This window comes from Panthera uncia, chromosome B4 (assembly GCF_023721935.1).
Source record: "Panthera uncia isolate 11264 chromosome B4, Puncia_PCG_1.0, whole genome shotgun sequence".
Lineage (NCBI taxonomy): Eukaryota > Metazoa > Chordata > Mammalia > Carnivora > Felidae > Panthera > Panthera uncia.
In genome coordinates, this window is record NC_064809.1 from 129,645,477 (window position 1) to 129,666,382 (window position 20,906).

Genomic DNA, 20,906 nt, shown 5'->3' on the forward strand with positions numbered 1-20,906 from the left:
GTCACCCTGACCAGTCTTTGGGTAGAAGGGTAAGTGTCCACCTCTTACCTGAACATTAAAAAGGGAACGTACTGAGGCCAGCGTGGCCATGGCAGTTAAGATCCTCAAGGTGAAGGGTGGTGAAGAGCTGGCCCCCACCCCAGAAGTGTCCTTCTGATGCCAACCTTGGAGAATCTAGGTCTTACCGCTATTATTGCTTTTTTTAATGGCTATTTAGTTTTGAGAGAGAGAGAGAGAGAGAGAGGGCATGAGTGGAAAAGGGCACAGAGAGAGAGAGGGAGTCACAGAATCTGAATCAGGCTCCAGGCTCTGAGCTGGCAGCCCAGAGCCCGACGCAGGGCTTGAACGCACGAACCTTGAGATCATGACGCGAGCCGAAGTCGGACGCTTAACCGACTGAGCCACCCAGGCACCCCGAGGTCCTACCATTATTAAAGAAAGTAGCAAATTCTTAATAGAAACCAAGGCTCAGAGAGCGGGGCCAAGTTGAATGCCACCTCTAAAGCTGGGTGTTTGGAAAGAAGATATCAAATGTCAGAGGAATGAGTCTCTAATGGTGGCATTTCGGTCTCCCCTGCTGGCTGGTCGGGGAGAGAATGGCTCTACACCCCTGAAATGACCCGAAGCTCTCCTGGAAGGCTGGGCCCCACCAGCCAGGCCCTTCTGCTTCATGTGAAAGCCTCCCAATCCCCCCACTGTGCATTGTGGATGGTATTTTATGGGCAATGAAGAGCCAGCCCTCATCAGCTGGAGTGCGCGGAGCCTTTCCAGCCCAGGCACGCCGAGGCTGTTAACCGACACGCTGCGCTGAGGGCCTGAGGCCGCCACCAAGGACACATCTGTTCCCAAGAAGCACTCTGTGACAGCCTTTTGTCTCCTCGCCTGTCCTCTCTGCCCACGATGGTGGTGCGGCGGGGGGAGGGCTTGATGGAGTGTTCCCGTTCCTTCCCAGCCGCCGCCCCGAACTTCACCTCCTTCCCCATTCCCCTGTGGCTGGCCATCGGGTGCTGACGTGTCCCTTGACTCTCCCCCATTCCAGACATTTCCTGGCTCCCCACTGCCTGCCAGAGAAAGTCCCAGCTTCTGCGCGTGTCTTCCTAAAGGCTCTCGCAGATGGTGGACGTGCCTGCTTTCCAGAACATCTCCTGTCACTCACCACCCGGCCCTTCCCTGCAGACGCTGTGCTCATCGATGTGTGCCCTGTGCGCTCCATCGAGTGTGCTGGCCCCACGTGTCACCTGGTGGAGCTTTGCCCGGAGGACTCGGCTCCAACGACGTCTCTTCCGTGAAGCCTTCCGGGACTCGCGTGTCGTCCCCCTGTCTCTGGCAGAATTAGTCGCTCCACCCCAGCATGACACAGCTGCCTCCAGAACGGTCCGCTGTGGGGTCATGAGGAGGACCTGTCTCCAGTCTGTCTCCAGTCACAGACAGGTCACCTTCCTTTTGGTGTCCTCCATGCGGAGCGTTGAGCCTGGCCCTCGGCGGAAGCACTGACGTCCCCGGTTTATTACATTCAGTGAAGAAACATCGCTGTGCTTGGAACGACCGTCAATACGGCCCTACCTCAAAGTGGTCCGGGGTGGGGAGCACACGGTGGGATGCCACTCAGCGTCTTGTCTCTGAGGAGGGGTCCCCAGGCTCTCCCGTGGTGGCAGCAGTAAAAGGAGCCTGAGTCTGAGCTTTGCCTGTACCCCGAAGCTGGACTTCTAGAATGGCCTCATTTTTCTTTCTCCATCCCACCTCCTCCAGTGGGGTGGCAGAGGGGCTGTGTGAAGAGTGACGAGGGAGCGTGGGGCAGGCGGAGGGCAGAGTGGAGCTAACAGCACCCCCCCACCCCCAATGCGGAATAAGTGTGATATTCCTCGGACACTCCCGGCTACCCAAGAACAAAGGAAAGGGGTTAAAGTGCTTGCCAGGGTGATGTGGGAAACTCAGGCAAATGAAAAATTAAATTCCCTCGCTGCCTCTAGCCCATTGCCAAGTCCTTGAAACCAGCAGAGTGACCTCCCTCTAGGAGCTCAGCTGCCTCCATGATGACACTTTGCTGGGGGCCAAAGGGAATCCTGGCTTAACATTATCCTGACGCCCCAAGATCCTGTAAGTCTACTTTAACAGATAAAAATTCCTTTGGAGGGACGCCTGGGTGGCTCAGTTGGTTGAGCGCCCGACTTCCGCTCGGGTTGTGATTTTGCAGGTCGTGGGTTCGAGCCCCGCGTCGGGCTCTCTGCTGTCAGCACAGGGCCTGCTTCGGATCTTCTGTCCCCCTCTGTCTCTGTCCCTCCCCTGCTTGTGCTCTCTCTTTTTCTCTCTCAAAAATAAATAAGAGATTTCCTTCTGTCCCGCGGCCCTCGCGGTCATTCTGATCTCCTATAAAAAGACCAGAAGGAGATAGCCTTGGTGGTTCACAGCAGGGAGACTGGGATTGGGGTAGGTTTTGTTCCCTTCCTCTGTCTCAAAGTGGTTGTTTTTGCCAGGAGACTCTGTCACTACGCTCATCTTAACTGAGCCCCGGCTAGAAGCTGGCAAACGCATACAGGAGGGGGGTGAAATCAAAAAGTGAACTTTAGCCTCAATGACGAGTAAGTTCTGCTTTCAGCATTTGGGACCAGGGTGTCATGGGAGCCAGGAGGAGGCCGGGGTTCTGGGCGGTTTGAGTCCTGCTCCCCGACTCGGGAGCGTGGCCTCGGCCGTCCCTCGGCTTCTCGGAGACCCGGCCTCTCACGGGTGACACGGGGCGATCATGCTTATTTCCAGATGTCGCTGGAGGACCAGATGAAGTAATGTGTGGGAAAAACACCGTCCCAACTGGAAAACTAGCGTGTCGCCACTAGTCGCTGAAGGTCTTCTACCCTTTCAACGTGCGCGAGACAGCCATACAATAGCATATCATCCAGCTTCAGGAAGAAGGAAATTCTGACACCTGCTAGGACACGGGTGAACCCTGAGGACGCTCTGCTCAGCGGAATAAGCCTTGCGGAAAAAGACCAATGTTGCACAGTTCCACTTCTCTGAGGTCCCCGGAGTAATCAAAGTCACGGACACAGAAAGTAGAACGTGGTCGCGGGGGGCCGGGGGAGGCGGGTGGGGAGTTCGAGTTGAAGGAGCAGAGTTTCAGTTTGGGCAGACGGGAAATCTCCGCGGACGGACGGTGGGGATGGTCGCGCAACCAGAGTGAGGCAGGGAAACTGAAGGGACCCCGCGAAAGACTGCTTGTTTCGCTGCCTCTCCTCTTGCCGGCACCCGCACCCGCGCCTTACGCGTGGCTTGCGGAACCGCGTGTGTGTCCTCCTCGTGAAGGCCGAGGATTTAATGAGCTCTTTGGAGTGTTCCAGCACAGTAGACAATACCTAAGGAGTGACCGGGCGGGCTCGTCACGAACGTTTTCCAAGAGGCCCGACTCACCCAGACCCCTGACTCCTTCCAGGGCATCAGTGACTTACGGAAAACCCCGTCTTTGCTCCCAGATGCCCGAGAAGACACGTGCACAGGACCACCGTCCTGAACCAAGCCCCCATGCCCCCAGCAAAGACGAGACCCCCTCTCCTCTCCTTTCTGAGTCTCCCGGACACTCCGTCCGCATCTGTACTCTCTCTGCGTCTTCAGTTTCTGCTCGCACTTCCTTTCGCCTTGCATTTGATTTCTCTCCTGTGCGACGCCAAGGACCCTTTCGGCTGCTCCCGCGGGACCCCCTCTGGGTCCTCGGACCCGCCAGCCTGCATCGATATGAATGTACTTAATGCCACTGAACTGTACATTTAAAAATGGCTAAAGTGGTAAGTTTTATGTTACGTACATTTTACCACAATACAAAAAAAAAAAAAAAGTGTGACAGCTACTTTGGGAATAAAAAATGAAGGGATGGAAATACATACTTTATTTCCAGAAAAAAAAAGAGGCGGGGGGGGGGGTTGGAAGGGTATGTGTCTGTGGGTTTCCTTTAAATAGATGACAAGTAAAATAAAAGGAAATGAGAGAAAACTTTGAAAGGAAGGTTGCCAGCTTACGAAGTTGTGGTTTTTATAGCCTCTAGGTCAATGTCCTTCATTTTGGAGAAAAGCTGATACTGCCTGTAACATTTTTAAAGGTCAAAACCAAGCGGCACGTCAACCCGCTGCCTAAATGCATGATAATAGCAAATTTAAAAATTAATTACAGGGTCTCTCCTGCTGACACCTGGTTCTGGCTCAGCCGGTGCGGGGCCCAGAGGGGCCCCTCAGAGGTGCCACCGTGTTCAGGAAGCCTTTCACTGCCTGCTTCTATTCTCAGGAGCAGCTCGGCAACTTTTCACGCCATTGTCCCCGGACAACAATACGTTTTGAAATGAAAAATGTTCTAATTGGACACAAAGGAGACACCTTCCGGATTCCGAGCTCAGACGGGGAATAAAAACTCTACTTAGCTGAGGGCAGAAGGCAAAGCAATTCAGGGAGGGTGTCTGGGGAACCCTGAATCATCTTCAAATTTCCTAAGCTGCACGGGCACCTGTGAAACACGGCGTCGGTGAAGCGGGTAGAGCCCGGGGCTGGGGGAAAACGCGCTGTGAGGCACCCACGATACCCAAGTGCTTTCCGTGTGTCACTCAAGTTCTCCCACCCACCCTGTGGGGCCTTACGGTCTTTGTTCTCCAGGGGCTCGCAGAACTTGCCCAAGGTCATCAGCTCTAGCAGGCAAGCCTAGCTGGATTCAGCCCTCACTCAGCCTGGTGCTAAGGAGCAGAGAGACCCAGGTTTCACTTGAAGCTTCTGTCTAGGAGGCCTTAGGTGTTCATGCGCTCGTTTTGCAAACGGGGACAGTTTCTGAATCGGTCAGGATGGCTAGGTTCTGCTGCAGTGACACCATCGGTGCCCGCCCAGCAACACATACCCAAGCTCCACGTCCCTCGTGGGCTTGCTGGGGACTCTGCTCCACGTCTCCTCCCTCTGGGACCCGGGCCGCCCCCCCCCCGGCTTGGAACCTGGGACTCGTAACAGAGAAAGTCTTCAGCCATGTTTTCGGTGACGGGGCCACACCTAACTTCCGGGGGTGGGGTGGTACGCGTTTTGCCTCGCGCTGGGGAGGTGGGGGAACCAAACGCATTTGGTTATCACGCTCATCACAACCTTGCCTCACGAGGTTGTGGTCGGGCTGGACAGAGGGCATGTAACGTGATGCACTTTGCAAACATCAGGTTCTCTGCAGATGCAAATGACACATGTAAAATACTGATGCATTGTCATTGCTGTTGTTATTCGACACCAAAATCCTTTCCGCCTTTCACGCCATCCAAGAATCAGCCATGACCGCCAGCCCAAAGTCGTGGGAGCCCTTCTCTCCCCATCAGGATAGACGGCGTTGAGCAGCCCCGGGGGCTGTGACCACGCTCGCTGCATTTGACTTCTGCTGTGCTGGCTGTCATTACGTTTTTTTCTTCCTCCGCTCAAGTTTCTATCATTATCCAATCCCACAGCCACAGAAGCATCAGAATTTTAATAGACTCAGGCCCCAGAGCCTGATAGCAAAACATTATGATACACGGCTGCAGATGGAAAGTGCTGGGTCTTTACATTTCAACGGGAGCAGTGTGGATTTCACACCCTTCCATGGGGCCTCAGGGCCCCGCAGGGCGATTGGAAAGCCTCCCGTGGTGGGAGGCCCATTGCACTGGCCCTGTCTTGCTGTCCCTGGCCCTGTCCCAAAGTTATGCCACAGGCTGGATACCAGAGCTTTAGAAAAAACCATCAGGGAAGATTTTGACCACCCCTAACGGTTTCCGGACGTCCGTCCTAGAGCTCTGCGCTTGTGACTGTGTTTATTCTCTCCCTCCACACATTCCCCTTCCCATGCACTTTCCTTCACCTTTCCAGCTGACCGGGTCTCCTCTTTCTCACGGCTCTCCCCTGCCCACCCCACCGAGCTGCTTTCTCTGCGCCCCCGCTCTGATAGCAAGTGCATGTAACGGGGCTGCAAGCACAGACCCTTGGCTTCAGGCCGACCCACGTGCAGTTTCCGCCTCTGTCTCTTACCGGCCTTTTGCCTTTGGGCAGTTCCTCAACCTCTCTCAGCCTGATTTCCTCAGCACAGCGAGGGGGAGGCGATGCTTAGCTCACAGAGCTGGGTGTGACTGCCAAGAACCTCTGCCTTCCTGCCCTTGGCCCCCACCTCCTTCCCCCTCCCCTGTCACCCCGGCATGGTCAGCCCCCTCACTCCTCGGAGTCTTTCTCCATCCAGCCCCAAGAGGGAGGAAGAAGATCCAGAGGCCAGCTCAGGACATAAGCTGCGTCAGCTTTACGAGTATTAAGGTAAAAACGATGGGGCGCCCGGGTGGCTCAGTCGGTTGAGTGTGGACTGCGGCTCGGGTCATGATCTCGCAGTCTGAGAGTTCGAGCCCCGCGTCAGGCTCTGAGCTGAGCTGACAGCTCAGAGCCTGGAGCCTGCTTCGGATTCTGCGTCTCCCTCTCTCTCTGCACCTCCCCTGCTCGCACTCTGTCTCTCTCTCTCTCAAAAAGAAATAATTAAAAAAAGAACATAAAGGTAAAAATGAGAATTCCTTTCTATTACTTGGGCTGCTTGGAATGGGCTTACTTGCCTGTGAGTCACTTCAGAGGCTTGACCAGGTGGGCCCACGACTCAAGGAATTTTCCTTCATGTTGATGTTGAGTCCACTGTACCTGTTCAGCTCTGATCACCCTCTGAAATTTTTATTTAGTTATTTACCATCCGAGCCTTACTAGCTGGAATGTATGGTCCACAAGAACAGGAATTTTGCTTGTCTTATTCTCCACTAGATCCTAAAAGCCATCCTAGAACCACGTCTCTGGGTGCATGGTAGTTGATCAGTAAATATTCATTGATGACAAAAGTGCCACCAAGATCTCTCGAGCGTCTACTCTATTCCAGGCACTGTGCTAGGCGCTACGAAACTGTAAGGAAATTGACAATGTACTGTGGCCAGACAGACTGTATTTCACTTAATCTTTACAAGTACCTCATTAAGAGGGAACTGATATTATTTCCATATTGTAAACTAGAGAATGGAGATCGTACACATAGATAACCTGCCTTACTAGATTGTTGTTGCCAATTATTTGCTGCCTTCACTTGAAAGCGTTGCTACTTTTCTGCCCCAGTGACAGCAGGCTTGGCCAGGTGGCTTACGAGGGAAGTAACCCTCGCCTGCAGTTTCAAAAGTCATCCTGTGTTTCCACTGTTGTTCTTTCCTTCTGCCACGAGAGCCTGTTCTGTTCTTTCAGCCTGGGTCTCAGAAAAAGGATGGCTTGAATCAGCCTTGGTGGACTGGCAGCTGGTATTTAACCTGAACGATGTATAAATCGTGGCGGTTGTAAGCCACTGGGGACTGGGGTTGTTTGTTACCACAGCATAACTTAGTGAGCGCTGATCCAAACACTAGCTGTATAAGTTTTGAGAAGGGAAAGCTTTCTTCTTCTTCTTTTTTTTAATGTGTACTTATTTATTTTGAGAGACAGAGAAAGAGAGAGCACGATGAGCAGGGAAGGATCAGAGAGAGAGCGAGAATCCCAAGCAGTTTCCACACTGTCAGTGCAGACCCTGGTCGGGGCAGGGCGGGGGGCGTCTCACGAACTGTGAGATCATGACCTGAGCTGAAACCAAGAGTAGGACGCTTAACAAGACTGAGCCACCCAGGCACCCAAGAAGGGAAAGCTTTCTACGGTGGGGCACATCTCTGGCTGGTTAGAGATGGCCTAATGAAGAGACGGGCAGACATATGCTACAGAGCTTTACCTGTGCTGGGGCTCTGGCCGCACCCGGTTTCCCCTTTCTGGGTTTATAACCTCCAAGATGCTGGTGTATTGTTTCCCTGTGCCCACCACGAAAGCAGACATCTGGGAAAGTCACTTCATCGCCCCAGGCCCCGATTTCCCTGTCTGTAAGAGGGAGGATAAGGAGACCCTTGGTATTATTTTATTTTATTTTTTTTTCAACATTTTTTATTTATTTTTGGGACAGAGAGAGACAGAGCATGAATGGGGGAGGGGCAGAGAGAGAGGGAGACACAGAATCGGAAACAGGCTCCAGGCTCCAAGCCATCAGCCCAGAGCCTGACGCGGGGCCCGAACTCACGGACCGCGAGATCGTGACCTGGCTGAAGTCGGACGCTTAACCGACTGCGCCACCCAGGTGCCCCGACCCTTGGTATTATTTTAAGGGTCAGATGAGCTAACGTGGGAGAGTGCCTCACCCTCCATAGATGCTTGTTGGCTGAGTGAACGAATGAACAAATGAATAAATAAACACTTGCAGTCTGGTGCCAAAGAGCGATCTGGCTTATAAAAAACAGTCTCTCTCTCTCTCTCTCTCTCTCTCTCTCTCTTTTTTTTTTTTTTGCTTATTACAAAGCAGTCTCCTCAGGGTTGAGCACCTCTGCAAAAGGCGATCAAGTGAGCGTTTCTGAACTTGTAAGATCGACGCAGCGGGACCTTGGCAAGGGGCAGCCTTCCCATGAGTGTCATTTTGCAGCAGGCAATAGCTTCATCTCCCTGAGGCAGGGGTGGAGGAGCAGGTGCCAGCCAGAGCCCCAGAAAAGAGAGAGGCATGCTCCAGAGCCCCCGTTTTCTTCTGAATGCTGCTCCTTGGGATGCAGGTTCTCAGGAACAGGGCAATTGATTTCTGTACGGCGGATACAAAGGCCCACGCGACACGGGAGCTGGAGAGACACTACGACAGTCCATCAATGCCAGGCATGGTGTTCGACCTGCATCCTTTTCAAAGGAGGCAGCCTGCCAGTAGGCTTGGTACCCCTTGGTGAATTCTGAAAACCCCGGCACTGAAAAATACTTCTCCTTGTCAATTAATCGAGCCACAAAGTCAGCTCAAGGAGCACATATTTGCTGCAGAACTGCCTGTATAGCAATGTTAGGTCCACTGAACAGTCCCAGGACTATGTGAGATACATGGGAAATGTGGAGAAGGGCTCATATTTACTAAGCATCTACTAGGTGCAAGGATCTTGTAGATGCATTTCCATTTATAATAACTGAGCAAGGTGGATGCTATCATGGCACAGGTGAAAGAACAGAGGCTTGGGAGCCTGAGGAACAGGCCTAGGGCTGCAGAGCCGGAGGGGCAGAGCCTAGACTCACATCAGCATTGTCTGATCCCCGGACCTGGGTTTCCCACGCCGCTGCTTCCCACGACCCTGCACGGCCGCCAAATGGCTAAACGGTAACACTAGGAGGCTGGCTTCATGTTCTGCTGCGTCACTGTCTTGTGATGGGACTGGTTTGAGCCAGGTGGGTGCCTGGGGAAGGGGCTGCTTTTGTTGAAGTGCTTCTTCACGTGTGAGTAGATGAGAGGCTGTTATGGGCTGAATTATGCCCCCTCGAACTAGATGTTGGAGTCTTCACCGTCAAGACCTCAGAATGTGAGCTTATTTGGAATTAGGGTCTTTGCAGAGGTAAGCCCATTAACATGAGGTCATCATGGCGGACCCTAACCCAATATGATGGGTGTCCTTATCCAAAGGGGGAATTTGGACACAGACGGACATGTGAGAGGGGAGACGTGTGACGAGACGCAGGGAGGTGGAGGTGCAGGGCCGGAGGGAAGTGTCTGTAAGCTAAGGAATGTTGAGGACCGCCTGCAACCACTAGAGGCTGGGAGAGAGGCCTGGGAGGAAGAGCCTCAGAAGGAACCCGACCTGCCGACACCTCTATCTCAGATCTCTGGCTTCCGGAATGGTGAGATAATACATTTCGGTTATTTTAAGGCACCAAGTTCCTGATACTTTGTTCTGGGAGCCCTCGGACACTAATAGAGGGACCACAGTAGTGGCTTCAGCTTCCTCTCTTTTGTCGGGGCATTCGGCTTAGACAGGCCGCTTCCTCAGCAAAACCAAAGCCCCGCTGCTTGCACAGCTTGACCTTCGTCACGGGGCTCTGGTGGCGGCTAGTCACACTGACGATCCCCCTGCAACTCGCCCCACCCTGAAGGGGCTGTGCTGTCCCAGGGGTGCAGCAAGCTTTGCATGGAGCTAGGTGTAGAGACAGAGGAAAGAAACCACAGAAAGGCACATGTTCACCCCAAACGCTGTCCCGTCCCCCGAATTCTGTTTAAAGTCTTTAAAATTAGGAATTTTAGGGGCACCTGGGTGGCTCAGTCAGTTAGGCTTCTGACTTTGTCTGACTTCGGCTCAGGTCATGATCTCGCAGTTCGTGGGTTCGAGCCCCGCATCGGGGTCTGTGCTGACAGCTCGGAGCCTGGAGCCTTCTTCGGATTCTGGGTCTCCTCTCTCTCTCTGCTCCTCCCCCATTTGCACTCTGTCTGTCTCTCTCAAAAATGAATAAACAGTAAAAAATGTAAATAATAAAATAAAATTAGGAATTTTAACTAATGAATCAATGGCTTATTACTATTCAAGTATCTCCATTTGCTTAAGTTTTCCATGAGGAAAAGGTGATGAGCTAAGGAGCTGGCACATAACTGCTTGTGTTCTAATGTTACACGGCAGAAGGGGGCCGCCCGTGAACCTCAGCAGATTAGTCATTGAAATTCACCCTTTTAACGATTGTCATTTAGGTGTCTAGACAGAATCAGAGTGATAACCACCCTCTCCCCTTTCAGCTCATCTCAGCAATGTGAGGTGTTCTGGTCTTTGTGTAATATTGTTCCCAATAACTTTGGCTTTTTAGGGGAAGAAGTGGGGATTAATGAGCCACAGGAAAACACCAATTTCCGTACATTAGAGATGATGAAATATGTTAATGGCTTAAACGGAGCTAATCTACAAGATTAAGACTATAGAAGACAATTTTAAGGCCAGAGACTCCATACTGAGTTTTTGACAGCTGATTAGAATCGTGAACCTTCTCCGTGTTTTAGGAAAGAGGCTGAGCGGGGCGTAGCTGGCGGGAGAGGGTACCTCTGGCATCGGAAACCTGGGGGAGGTGTCCCAGCCCCGCTGCTCAGAGCTGTGTGACCTTGAGCGGGTGACTCAGCCTCTCTGAGGCCCCCATTTCTCATCTGCCTAGCTCTCTTGAGCGCCGTGAGACTAAAGAGAGATGTTCAAGTGCTTGCCAACTGCAAAGTGCTCCACAAATGTTAGGAAACGCGAGGCCAAGGGGATTTGAACAGACTGAGCAGTAGAAACCCCCTGAGATAAATAACCCGTAAGCACAGCAAACTCGTGTGTTGTGTCCCTCCTCCTGTAGCTTCCTAAAATACTTTAAAAGAGGAGATCTATAGGCCTCGGGGTGAAGACTTGCCCGCAAACCCCTGTCCACATGGCAGGCGAGAGAGCCTTTGGATCTTTGGTTTCCTAAGCCGCCTGCCAATACTGTCCCTGAAGGGGGCTGTGCTGGTTAGGGCCATCAGGGCTGCCCTCCCCTTCAAAAGAGCAGGGACAATTTAGAAGTTGGCAGGGCCTCGCTCAGCAGGTGCTTCTTAGCAAACAAATAAGCTGGTGGGGATCTGGGCCGGCTGCTCAGGAAGGGAGCAGAGCTCAGGGAGGGTCACCTCCGGCCCTGTCCCCTCCGCAGCTTTTGTGGAGAGGGCTGGTAAAGCCCGTCCTGCCCGCGGGGTCTCATGGAATCGCAGGCTCCTGATTCTTTGGGGCACACACTAGGATCGTGAGGGGGGCGGGCGAGGCTCGTGCATCTTCTGTCAGGCCCCTTGCCTCATGAACGTAGGACGTTTTGGCTTCAGGTACCCTGAGAGCCCCTCTTTCAAAGCCTTGGCCTCTTTCACGGCTCCCACGACAGACAATGCGTGGGTATCTGCCTGCAGTCCTGCTGTGCTCCACCGACGCGGGCAGCCAGGCTTCCCTGCCTTCCTTGCAGACCTCCCACCCCTACGCCCGCCTCTTGGGCCTCAGATCAGTCCCATCCCTCCCGTCTCCAAAGGCTTTCAAAGTGCCAGCTGACGCGGGTCTGTCATTGACTCGCCCTTCTGCCCTCGCGAAATGGTCTGGCCGCTGTGCTACTTTCTTTCCGAATCGCTCGGCCGGTCTCTGCGGGTCAGGTGCACCGACGCCGTTTTCCTTCCCTTTGCTGGTTCTCTTCATCTTTGGAATTTGTGCTTTTCAAGCTGTGTATTTATTCTCACGTTTGGCTTAATCTGGTGGGTTACTGTTTCGAACTCTCTGTTTTTTGTTGTTGTTGTTGTTGATTTTTGGAGAAATGGGGGGGGGGAGGGGTACAGGTGGAACAGAACCGGTTCAGGGTTAACCAGCTCCTCTGGGGTTGGTGGTGGCTGCTCCCTGGGACCCTTAGCCCAGGGTGTGGGAGGAAAGCAAATACCCCATCTTCAGGGCCAGGGATAATGAAACTACACCAAGTGCCCCCCACCACTTAAAAAAAAAAGAGTATGAACATATTACTGTTATATGTAACCAAATACAAACCAGATTTTTTTCTAGAGTTCTCATTGGCTGTTTCTGGGGTGCTCTGCGTGGTTTTCAAGTGCGTGTTATGTACTCCGGAGGCAGAGACCCATGGTAGCACTTGGAAATTCTCCATGGCTAGGGTGAACCAGGGACCGGTCCCCACTTAAACCAGGGTGTGTGGCTACATGACATTTCCCAGGTCTCATTAGGTAAGGAGAAGAGAAATTGGGACAGTCTCTTCATCTCCAAAGTGGGTCTTAACACCTTCTAGCTCCGCTGCAGCCTCCAGACGTGAAAGAAGGCGAGGACAGGCCGGGGAGCGTGGGTGGAGGCAGAGGGCTCTTCAGAAACAGGCAGATCAGCAAGAGAAGCTCTGGGGGGCGGGGTCTGGGGTGGCAGCTTTGGCCAAGTGGCCCTAGGAGTAGGGGGTGACCAGCTGGAGAGCAGGCTGTGAATGGGGAGGGCAAGGGCGGGAGTCAGGAGCTCCGCTCCCCCCAAACTGGGGACAAACGGGCTGGGGCTGTCATCCTCCCACACTCTCCTGTCCCAACAGAGGCAGCGCCACCCACCTGGCCACCCTCACCTTGACTTGCGAGGCAGTGCGGTCGCGTGCTTACACCGACGGGTACCCCGAGACGGACCAGGGCTCGAAGTGTGGCTTTGGCCCTTACGACTACCTATGTGACCCCAGGCAAGTTCCTTAGCTTTTCTTAGCCTCTGTGTTCTCATATGCGACATGACAGTACTAGAACCTTCCTGATAGGGTTGCTGAATTGAAAAGTGCTTAGAACCTTGCCAACGTCCAATAAATGTCAACCATTGTCAGTGTTGTTGTTATTATACCGCTATTAATAATAACAATACTAGAGTTCTGGAGCTCATCCTCGATGCCTTGCTCTCTCTCATGCCCTGCTTTTCACCACGGCAAGTCCTAGAATGTCTGCTTTCTGCATTTCGCCATGGGTGTGTTGTAAGAGTGATGCAGTCACAGTACAGGGGACAATTTTCAACCGCGGTGTAACCGCACACACAGATCTTGGTATTTTATAATGGAATTTTGCTGTTTGAATGGCTGTGGACGCCTGAAGCCATAATTCTGCAGTAATTACCATATCTTTTGAGGACTTTCTGCACCATCAGTGAGAAAACAGAATTTGAAACTACCAAACAAAATCATCTTGAAAACCTAGTTTCTTCCCAGCCAATTTACTCTTTTCTAAGCCTGCCTGCTGACAAAAGGTGGCACATATCCTCTGGCATAACGATAAGACGCTTGGCCTCCTCAAATTACTTCGTGTTCTGCAAGAAATAAAAATCTCTCAATCCCACATATCTAAATCCTTTTATCACATCTCAGAATCCATTCTATTAAAAATACAGTGAGACCTCGGAAAAGCGTCCCCAGTATTCGAGCATGTAACTGACTCATCAGGCTGCTCTCAGGATTCACCTGTTCTTCAGAACGAAGGCGCAAGAAGAAGACATTCCTCGCACATCCAGAGCAAACCACTGTCACAACCATCCCATTTGTGGGGCAGATGAGTCACCGGAGTCTCCAAAAATCCCCTACGAAGTCTGTTTTTATCAAGTTAGTGGATGGATTTTGGAAACCCTTTCGCCCCCAAATTTCCATGACACTTCATTTCCAACAAGATCCATTTACTTGTCATTCAGTCCTTTTCCGGTATTTAGTCAGTTAACACTACCTAACCGTCACCTACTGTGTCTCTGCATGAAGCAAAACCACGGCCCTCACCTCCGACCTGCCAGCTTTGTCCCATCCTCAAGCTCACCTAGTTCATTCCTGCTCCCGCCTTTTGTACATGCTGTTGTCTCTGCCTAGAAAATTCTCTACCCTAACGCCCTCTGCTTGACCAACCCTTGCTCAACCTTCCGGACTCACTTTGGACTTCGTGTTCTCCAGGAAGCATTCCCTGACATCCCCAAATCAGAGCTGGCTCTCCCACTTTACCAGGCGCTCCCACACTATCCCCTGCTTCCTAAACTCAGAAGACTTACACATCACACTCCGCCCACGTCTCTCCCTGTACCCCCATGAAGCTGCGACGCTGAAGCCAGGACCCGCACCCATCTTGTTCGCCATGGTGTCCCCAGTGTCTAGCAAACTGCCTACTCGTAACGAGTGCTTATTAAATATTTCAAGGATGAACACGTAAGTAATTTGACAATAGGTAAACTGTAAAATATTTTTGTAACTGCCTTATAAGAGCCTCAAGTTTCAAATAAAATACTTAATAGCATTTAATGAAGTATTTTTAATCTGAGATAATTACAAAGTCAATCAGAATATACCCGTTCCTAATTTAGGCCAGGTTTGTTCTAGTCACTTAATGGAGTTGGCTAAATAGAAACTCACATAAGTGCTTGTTAATTATACTGATTGAAAAAAATGGTTGAATTAAAATATATGAGCTATGTAAAACCTAGTTAAAACCTGGAGTTACTTTGTGCATGTAAGGCAGTTACTCAAAGGGATAGCTTTTGTTGCCTTAGTTATTTGTGGGGTGTATCTCTGAGTACATTTCAAGGTATCTGACGCAGCACCTCTTGGTAATGGAGGAAAGGAGAGAGGAGTGCTGTATCTCTGGAGGTTTGTTTCTTCTCAATTCTTAGCAATGTACAACTCAGAAATTTCAGAGCGAGTAAAAAAAAAGGAGATACTGTATCCTACTATCCCTTAAGAATCCATTTGTGGGTCTCCCAGATATATGAAGAAACCCAACAGAAGACGTCTTAAGATTTCATCCTTATTTTATGTTCTGTGTTATTTCATAAAGAACTTGACTTGCCCCACATGTCATTAACAGCATTTATTTTGATAATCCTAGATTTTGTATGTCAGCTCAAGGGACTTCCTTAGATAAGCTTTCCCTGAACCCTCCACCAGGCCAAACTGTATGTTTCCTTTCCCCAAACCATTCGATTTTTACAATAAAAACAACAACAACAACAATTTGATTAACCTATCAAATTTCCCCATAACTCTAGGGCTCAGGGTCTGTGAGGACAGGAATATCTGGTTTTGCTCACTAATGAATCTCCAGGGCCTGGAATAGTCTTAGGAGTAATAGGTGCTCCAAAAAAAAAAAAAAAAAAAAAGCAACAGAGACCTGATAGGTAAATGATCATAGAAGCCACTTTTCTCTAAGGGCATTTGTGGAATTGAATTGATTCCAACTTTCATTTTGATGGTGATAGGAACAGAAATCACCTCACACAGTTGGGAAGTCTAACACGACACCACTCCTTACAACAAAGTGGAACCCAATGGCTACGCAATGAGAATGAATTAGAAATGAACCATCGTTTATGAGAAATTTAAGTCTAGGATTAACCTGGGGATTCTAGAAAACTTCAAGCCACGACCTTCATTTACCTAATCGGTATGGTGGTGCAACAGCACCAGGCACTTGGCAGTAGCAAAAACAAATTCTTGTATTAATCATACAAATAAATGACCAACATATAATCAAAGATGATCAGGTACACAAGGAAACATACACCATGAGCACAAATCAGCAGGGCAATAGATAACAAAAACCTCAGACCCCTAAAAACTTTATATGTTAAAATTATTAGAGTACAAATGATGGGAAGTTAAGAAATACACTTCTACGCTTCTTCATGACAGGAATTAGAATATTTTTTGAGCCAAAGGACAACGAACATACTACATACCCATACTTGTGGTAAAATGGTGAGACTGCTTCAGAAAATAGCTTGGCAATTCCTTAAAAAGTTATATGTAAGAGTAACCGTATGACCCAGCAATTCTACTCCCGGGTATATACATCCAAGAGAACTGAAAACATATGTTCACACAAATATTCGTAGCAGCATTATTCACAGTAGCCAAAAAAGTGCAAACAACCGAAATGGTCATCAACTGATGAACCGGTAAACAAAATGTGGTATATCCTTACAATGCAATATTATTCAGACATAAAAAGGAATGAAGTACTCATACATGCTACAATGGTTGAAGCCCAAAAACATCATGCTAAGTGAAAGAAGCCAGACACAAAAAGCCACATAGGATTCCACTTATATGAAATACGCATTAAGAGGCAAATTAATGGAAACAGAAAGTAGATTGGGGGTTACCAGGAGCTTGAAGGAGAAGAAACTGGGGAGGAGTGGCTAATGAGTATGGAGTACCTTTTTGTGGTGATGAAACGGTTCTAGAATTAGATAGTAGTGATGGCTGTACAACCCTGTCAATAAAGTAAAACCACTGAACCATATTTAAAAGAGTAAATTTTATGGTATGTGAATTGTATTTCAAATTTTTAAAAATTGGCAGGTTGCAGTAAAGGGAAATTTATGGCCTTAAATGCATATATTCTTAATAGTTTGCTGGTCAGAATACTCTCTAGTTTACTTACTATACTTGCTAGTAAGAATTCTATACTAGTTTGCTTAATATTCTTACTTGAAAAGATCTGCAAGAAACATGGATGTGTGAAAAGTTTTCTTAAAGAATCTTTTAAAATATTTTAAAAGAACCAAGTAGAATTCTAGAAATGAAAAAGGAATAACTGAATTTAAAATGTAATGGGAGGAGTTAACAGATTAGACATAGCTGAAGAGAGGCCTCGTTAACTGGAAGGTAGGTTGGAAAAAAATTACCCTGATTCATGTAGTAAGTATGTTGCAGTATCCTGTGGTGAAGTGTCATGATATCCGAACATTTCTTTCAAATGGTTCAGCAAAATATGTGTGTGTCTATTTACCTATCTACATAATGCATATATAGATATAAACATGTTTAGCAAGACAGGGAGATAAAGCAAACATGGCAACTTGTTAACTATTAGTGAATCTAGACCGAGATTTAGATTTCTATCAACTGTTATGTTCCAAAATTTAAAAGCTGGCAACCCCCACCCCCCAACTCTTGCTCTCTCTCTCAAAAATAAATAGACATTAAAAATTTTTCAAAAAAAGGTGGGGGGGGGGGTGCCTGGGTGGCTCAGTTGGTTAAGCATCCGACTCTTGATTTCGGCTCAGGTCATGATCTCGTGGTTCGTGAGTTTGAGCCCCACATCGGGCTTTGAGCTGACAGCGTGGAGCCTGCTTCTGATTCTCTATCTACCTCTCTCTCCCCCTCTCCAACTCTCTATCAAAAATAAACGTTAAAAAATTTTTTTTTAAACTTGCAAAAAGGTAGCACTTACAATACACAAAAATATCAAGTATGAAAGGATTAAGTCTTTAAAAAAGAAATAGAAGCCCTCTGTGAGGGAGATTATGAGTTTACTGTGAAGCATTAAGAGAAGACATAGAACATAGAGAAATACCATGCCCATGGATTGGAAAGCTAAACATAAAATTTATGAAAGAAGACACAGATCTACGATGCTCCTAGATTAGAAGATTAAATTTGTAAAAATCCCCCAAATTCATGAGTAGATTTAATGCAACTTTCATCAAAATCTAATAGGGCTTTCAATCACTATATTGTACACCTGGAACCAGTATTACACTGTATGTTAATGAACTGAAATTTAAACAAAAACTTTAAAAAATCTAATAGGGTTTGGAAAGAACTCGGCAAGGTGCATATGCATATGGAAGAGGTAAGGGTCGCGAAGAGAAACACACTCTGGGCTTCCAACCACTACACGCTGTGTGGTTTTGTTCTACCTCAGTTGTGGCTCCGTCTCAGCCTTATTCATTGATTTCTTAACTTCTTCCTGATCTTCTTAGGCCTGCCCCAGGACTCAGGCCTTCAACTTCTCTCCACTATTATACTCGCTCCTTCGGCAATTTCATCCAGTCTCATAGCTTTAAATAACCATCAATTACTAACCCCTCCGCCTCCGTTCCAATCTAGATCTCCCTCTCAGACTCAACTCTTATATCCAATTGCTTATTTGGTATCTCCACTTGGGTTATCTAATGGACATCTGAGATGTAACCTATCTCAAACTGAATGCCTCAAAACTTTTCTCCATCTGCCACCCTCCTCGTTTCAGTTGATGAGCAATTTGAATTGCTCAGTCCAGTACTTTGGGTTCAGCTGTGACGCTTTTTCTCTTACATATTTTATCCAACCCATCAACCAATCCCTAATCACTTCTCATATACCCTCCTTTGATCCACCACCCGCTCTTATCTGGATAACTGCAATGGCCTTCCAATCGGCTTACCTTCCTCATCCCGTGTCCCTGCATCCCTCTCTCCCCAGAACCAGTGTGATCATTTTAGAAGCCCAAGATCATTTTTCACCCTAAAACCTTGTCACAATTTTTATTGAGTAAAAGCCAAAATCTCTAACGACGGTCTTCTAGAACCTGTATCATCTGGCACTTCTCCTTGTTCTTTCCTCCAGGACCTCAGATCTCCTACCGTTGTACCCTTCCCTCACTTCACGCTAGCCGCACTGGCTTCCTTGCCCCTCCTCAAATATGCCAAACACCCTCCCACATTACAGGCTTTGCACTAACACTCCCACTAGCATTTCCCTCTAGTTCTTACCCCAGTTAGCGTGATGAAAATCGGCTTGGGTTTGGCATTAGAATATATTTTAGATGTCCCATATTTCTTCAAAATAATCAGGAATTTATTTTAGCGCTTCGTTGGTAATTGTTGGAACTGAGCAATGGGTACACGGAGCCCTTACGCTGTCTTCTCAAATAAGTATAAAACAAAACGAAAGCGTCTCTGGTGGTTCCACTGTGCAGTAGGATGGAGAAGCACTGGTCTATGATCTCCAAACTAGATCATTTTCCGAGAAGTAAAAATTCTAGGGGGCGCCTAGGTGGCTCAGTCGGTTGAGTGACCAACTTTGGCTCAGGTCATGATCTCGTGGTTCGTGGGTAGAAGCCCCGTGTCGGGCTCTGTGCTGACAGCTCAGAGCCTGGAGCCTGCTTCGGATTCTGTGTCTCCTTCTCTCTCTGCCCCTCCCCCGCTACACTCTGTCTCTCTAAAAACAAATAAACGTTAAAAATTTTTTTTTAAGTTTAAAAATAAATAAAAAATAAAAATCCTACTTGAAAGGCTGTCTTAATAAATTGAAAGGATACATAGAAGATGAAAAATATCAAATTTATTTTCCAAATACAACCGAAGTATGCATTTGAATTCACTTTGCAATAAACATTAGCAATAAAAACACCTGTCCCATGTCCCACCTGTCTCAGCTTAACCCCCCAACCAATGGTGGCAGCCACAGGAAGGGAAAGATTGCTGGTCCTTTGTTTGCAGAATCTGAAACCTGGCACGAGAGCAGACAGAACAGCAACCCCAGGCTCTGAAGGCCTTCTTACCACCTGCTCATCCAAAAGCTCTGGAAGAGCCATTTGCAGTCTGAGGTCTTGCCACAGCTTCCACTAACGCTTAATATATTTTGAGGTAAAGTCCAGGGTGTGGAAGAAAGAAATTCTCTTCAGTGTCAAATGAAAAACAGTTTGTAGCTGAATCTGAAAATCTTATCAAAGGTGATGCTTTTTCCTCTTTAAAAAAGAAACCACCCAAATGAGTTTAGTGGTTTGAAAGAGATTTGTTAATAAGCCTGACAAGGAAAAATCCAACCACCACCCCATTTTTGCCAGAAGGATGAGAATCTACAAAAGGCTAACTTAGGTCTTCGGGAGGTGGAACCACATGAGTTCTACCGACAGGGGCTCTCGGGCTTGTTACATGTGATCTGAGGTCCCCTCGGAAGACCGGGGAAGCTGGGAAGACTTTAGCTGCAGGCTATTCCCACTCATGCTCACCAGATGGCTATTGATGACGTTAAGTTCTCTTATCACCGTGCTCAGGTCTTCGTGTAGTTTCACTATGGCATTTTTCACCTCCCCTAGGAGAGTTTTAATGGAATCGTTTGTTTCGGGCTCCCCCGGCAGGCCGGCAGGTGTCTGAAAACTCAGACAGGACACAGAGGTGACGTGGTCTGCCCTGGGGGTGGAAGACTCTGCCCAATTACTGGCAGAAGCAGGACTTGTCTGCTCTTTAGCAGACTCAGAGTTATCCGGAAGACTCTCCAGCAGATGGAGGTTGTCCTCCTCTTCATCAGAAGACGCTTGGTCCCTAGGAGCAAAGGGGTGGTGAGCCCTGGCCGTCTTATCTTCATCTTTAAAGGAGGCGGAAGAAGACCGTTGCTGGGCCAGAGACCAGAAGGAAGGTCCCGCCAAAATGCGGGGTAGAAGATGAACAGACTTCTCCGGAGAGGCTGAGTCGGGAGACGGCATGGATAAAGTAGACAAGGAGGACGTTCCTTCAGAGGTGGTTGAAACTACAAGGGAGAGAGAGATTATGCAACATACAAACGAGAGTAATGGCTAAAATAATTTTTCAACGTAAAATCCCCATCTGCAAGGTCTCAACATAAATATACTACTGACAGTGTCATATGCTAAATAGTCGTCATAAGCCTAGATAAACCCGAAGCAGGAAGCAGAGAAAATCTAAGGAGGTATTCTATACCAACAATGCCATGGAAATGAAACGAACATGGAAGTATCAATAGTCACCTTGACTGTGAACCGTGCCCGATGTACTTTCACACCACACTTACCAGAGAGAGCAGAAAAGTAAAGTATTA

The 20,906-nt window shown here is 48.7% G+C and overlaps 1 protein-coding gene and 1 non-coding gene across 5 annotated transcripts in view; one reads left to right on the forward strand and one right to left on the reverse strand.

Annotated features, from left to right (window-relative positions):
- Positions 1-2,137: 2,137 nt before the first annotated feature.
- On the forward strand, positions 2,138-2,222 carry TRNAG-UCC (transfer RNA glycine (anticodon UCC)). Its single transcript has one exon. It is a non-coding gene; the product is annotated as a tRNA-Gly (tRNA).
- Positions 2,223-19,387: 17,165 nt separating this feature from the next.
- The window catches only part of ENTHD1 (ENTH domain containing 1), a 115,936-nt gene continuing 114,417 nt past the window's right edge, over positions 19,388-20,906 (reverse strand). For all 4 annotated transcript variants that reach the window (XM_049627558.1, XM_049627556.1, XM_049627557.1 and 1 more), the window contains one exon: positions 19,388-20,597. In XM_049627558.1, the coding sequence (XP_049483515.1) occupies positions 19,999-20,597 (599 nt within the window). In that variant the 3' untranslated portion in view covers positions 19,388-19,998. The remainder of the gene's footprint in view (positions 20,598-20,906) is intronic.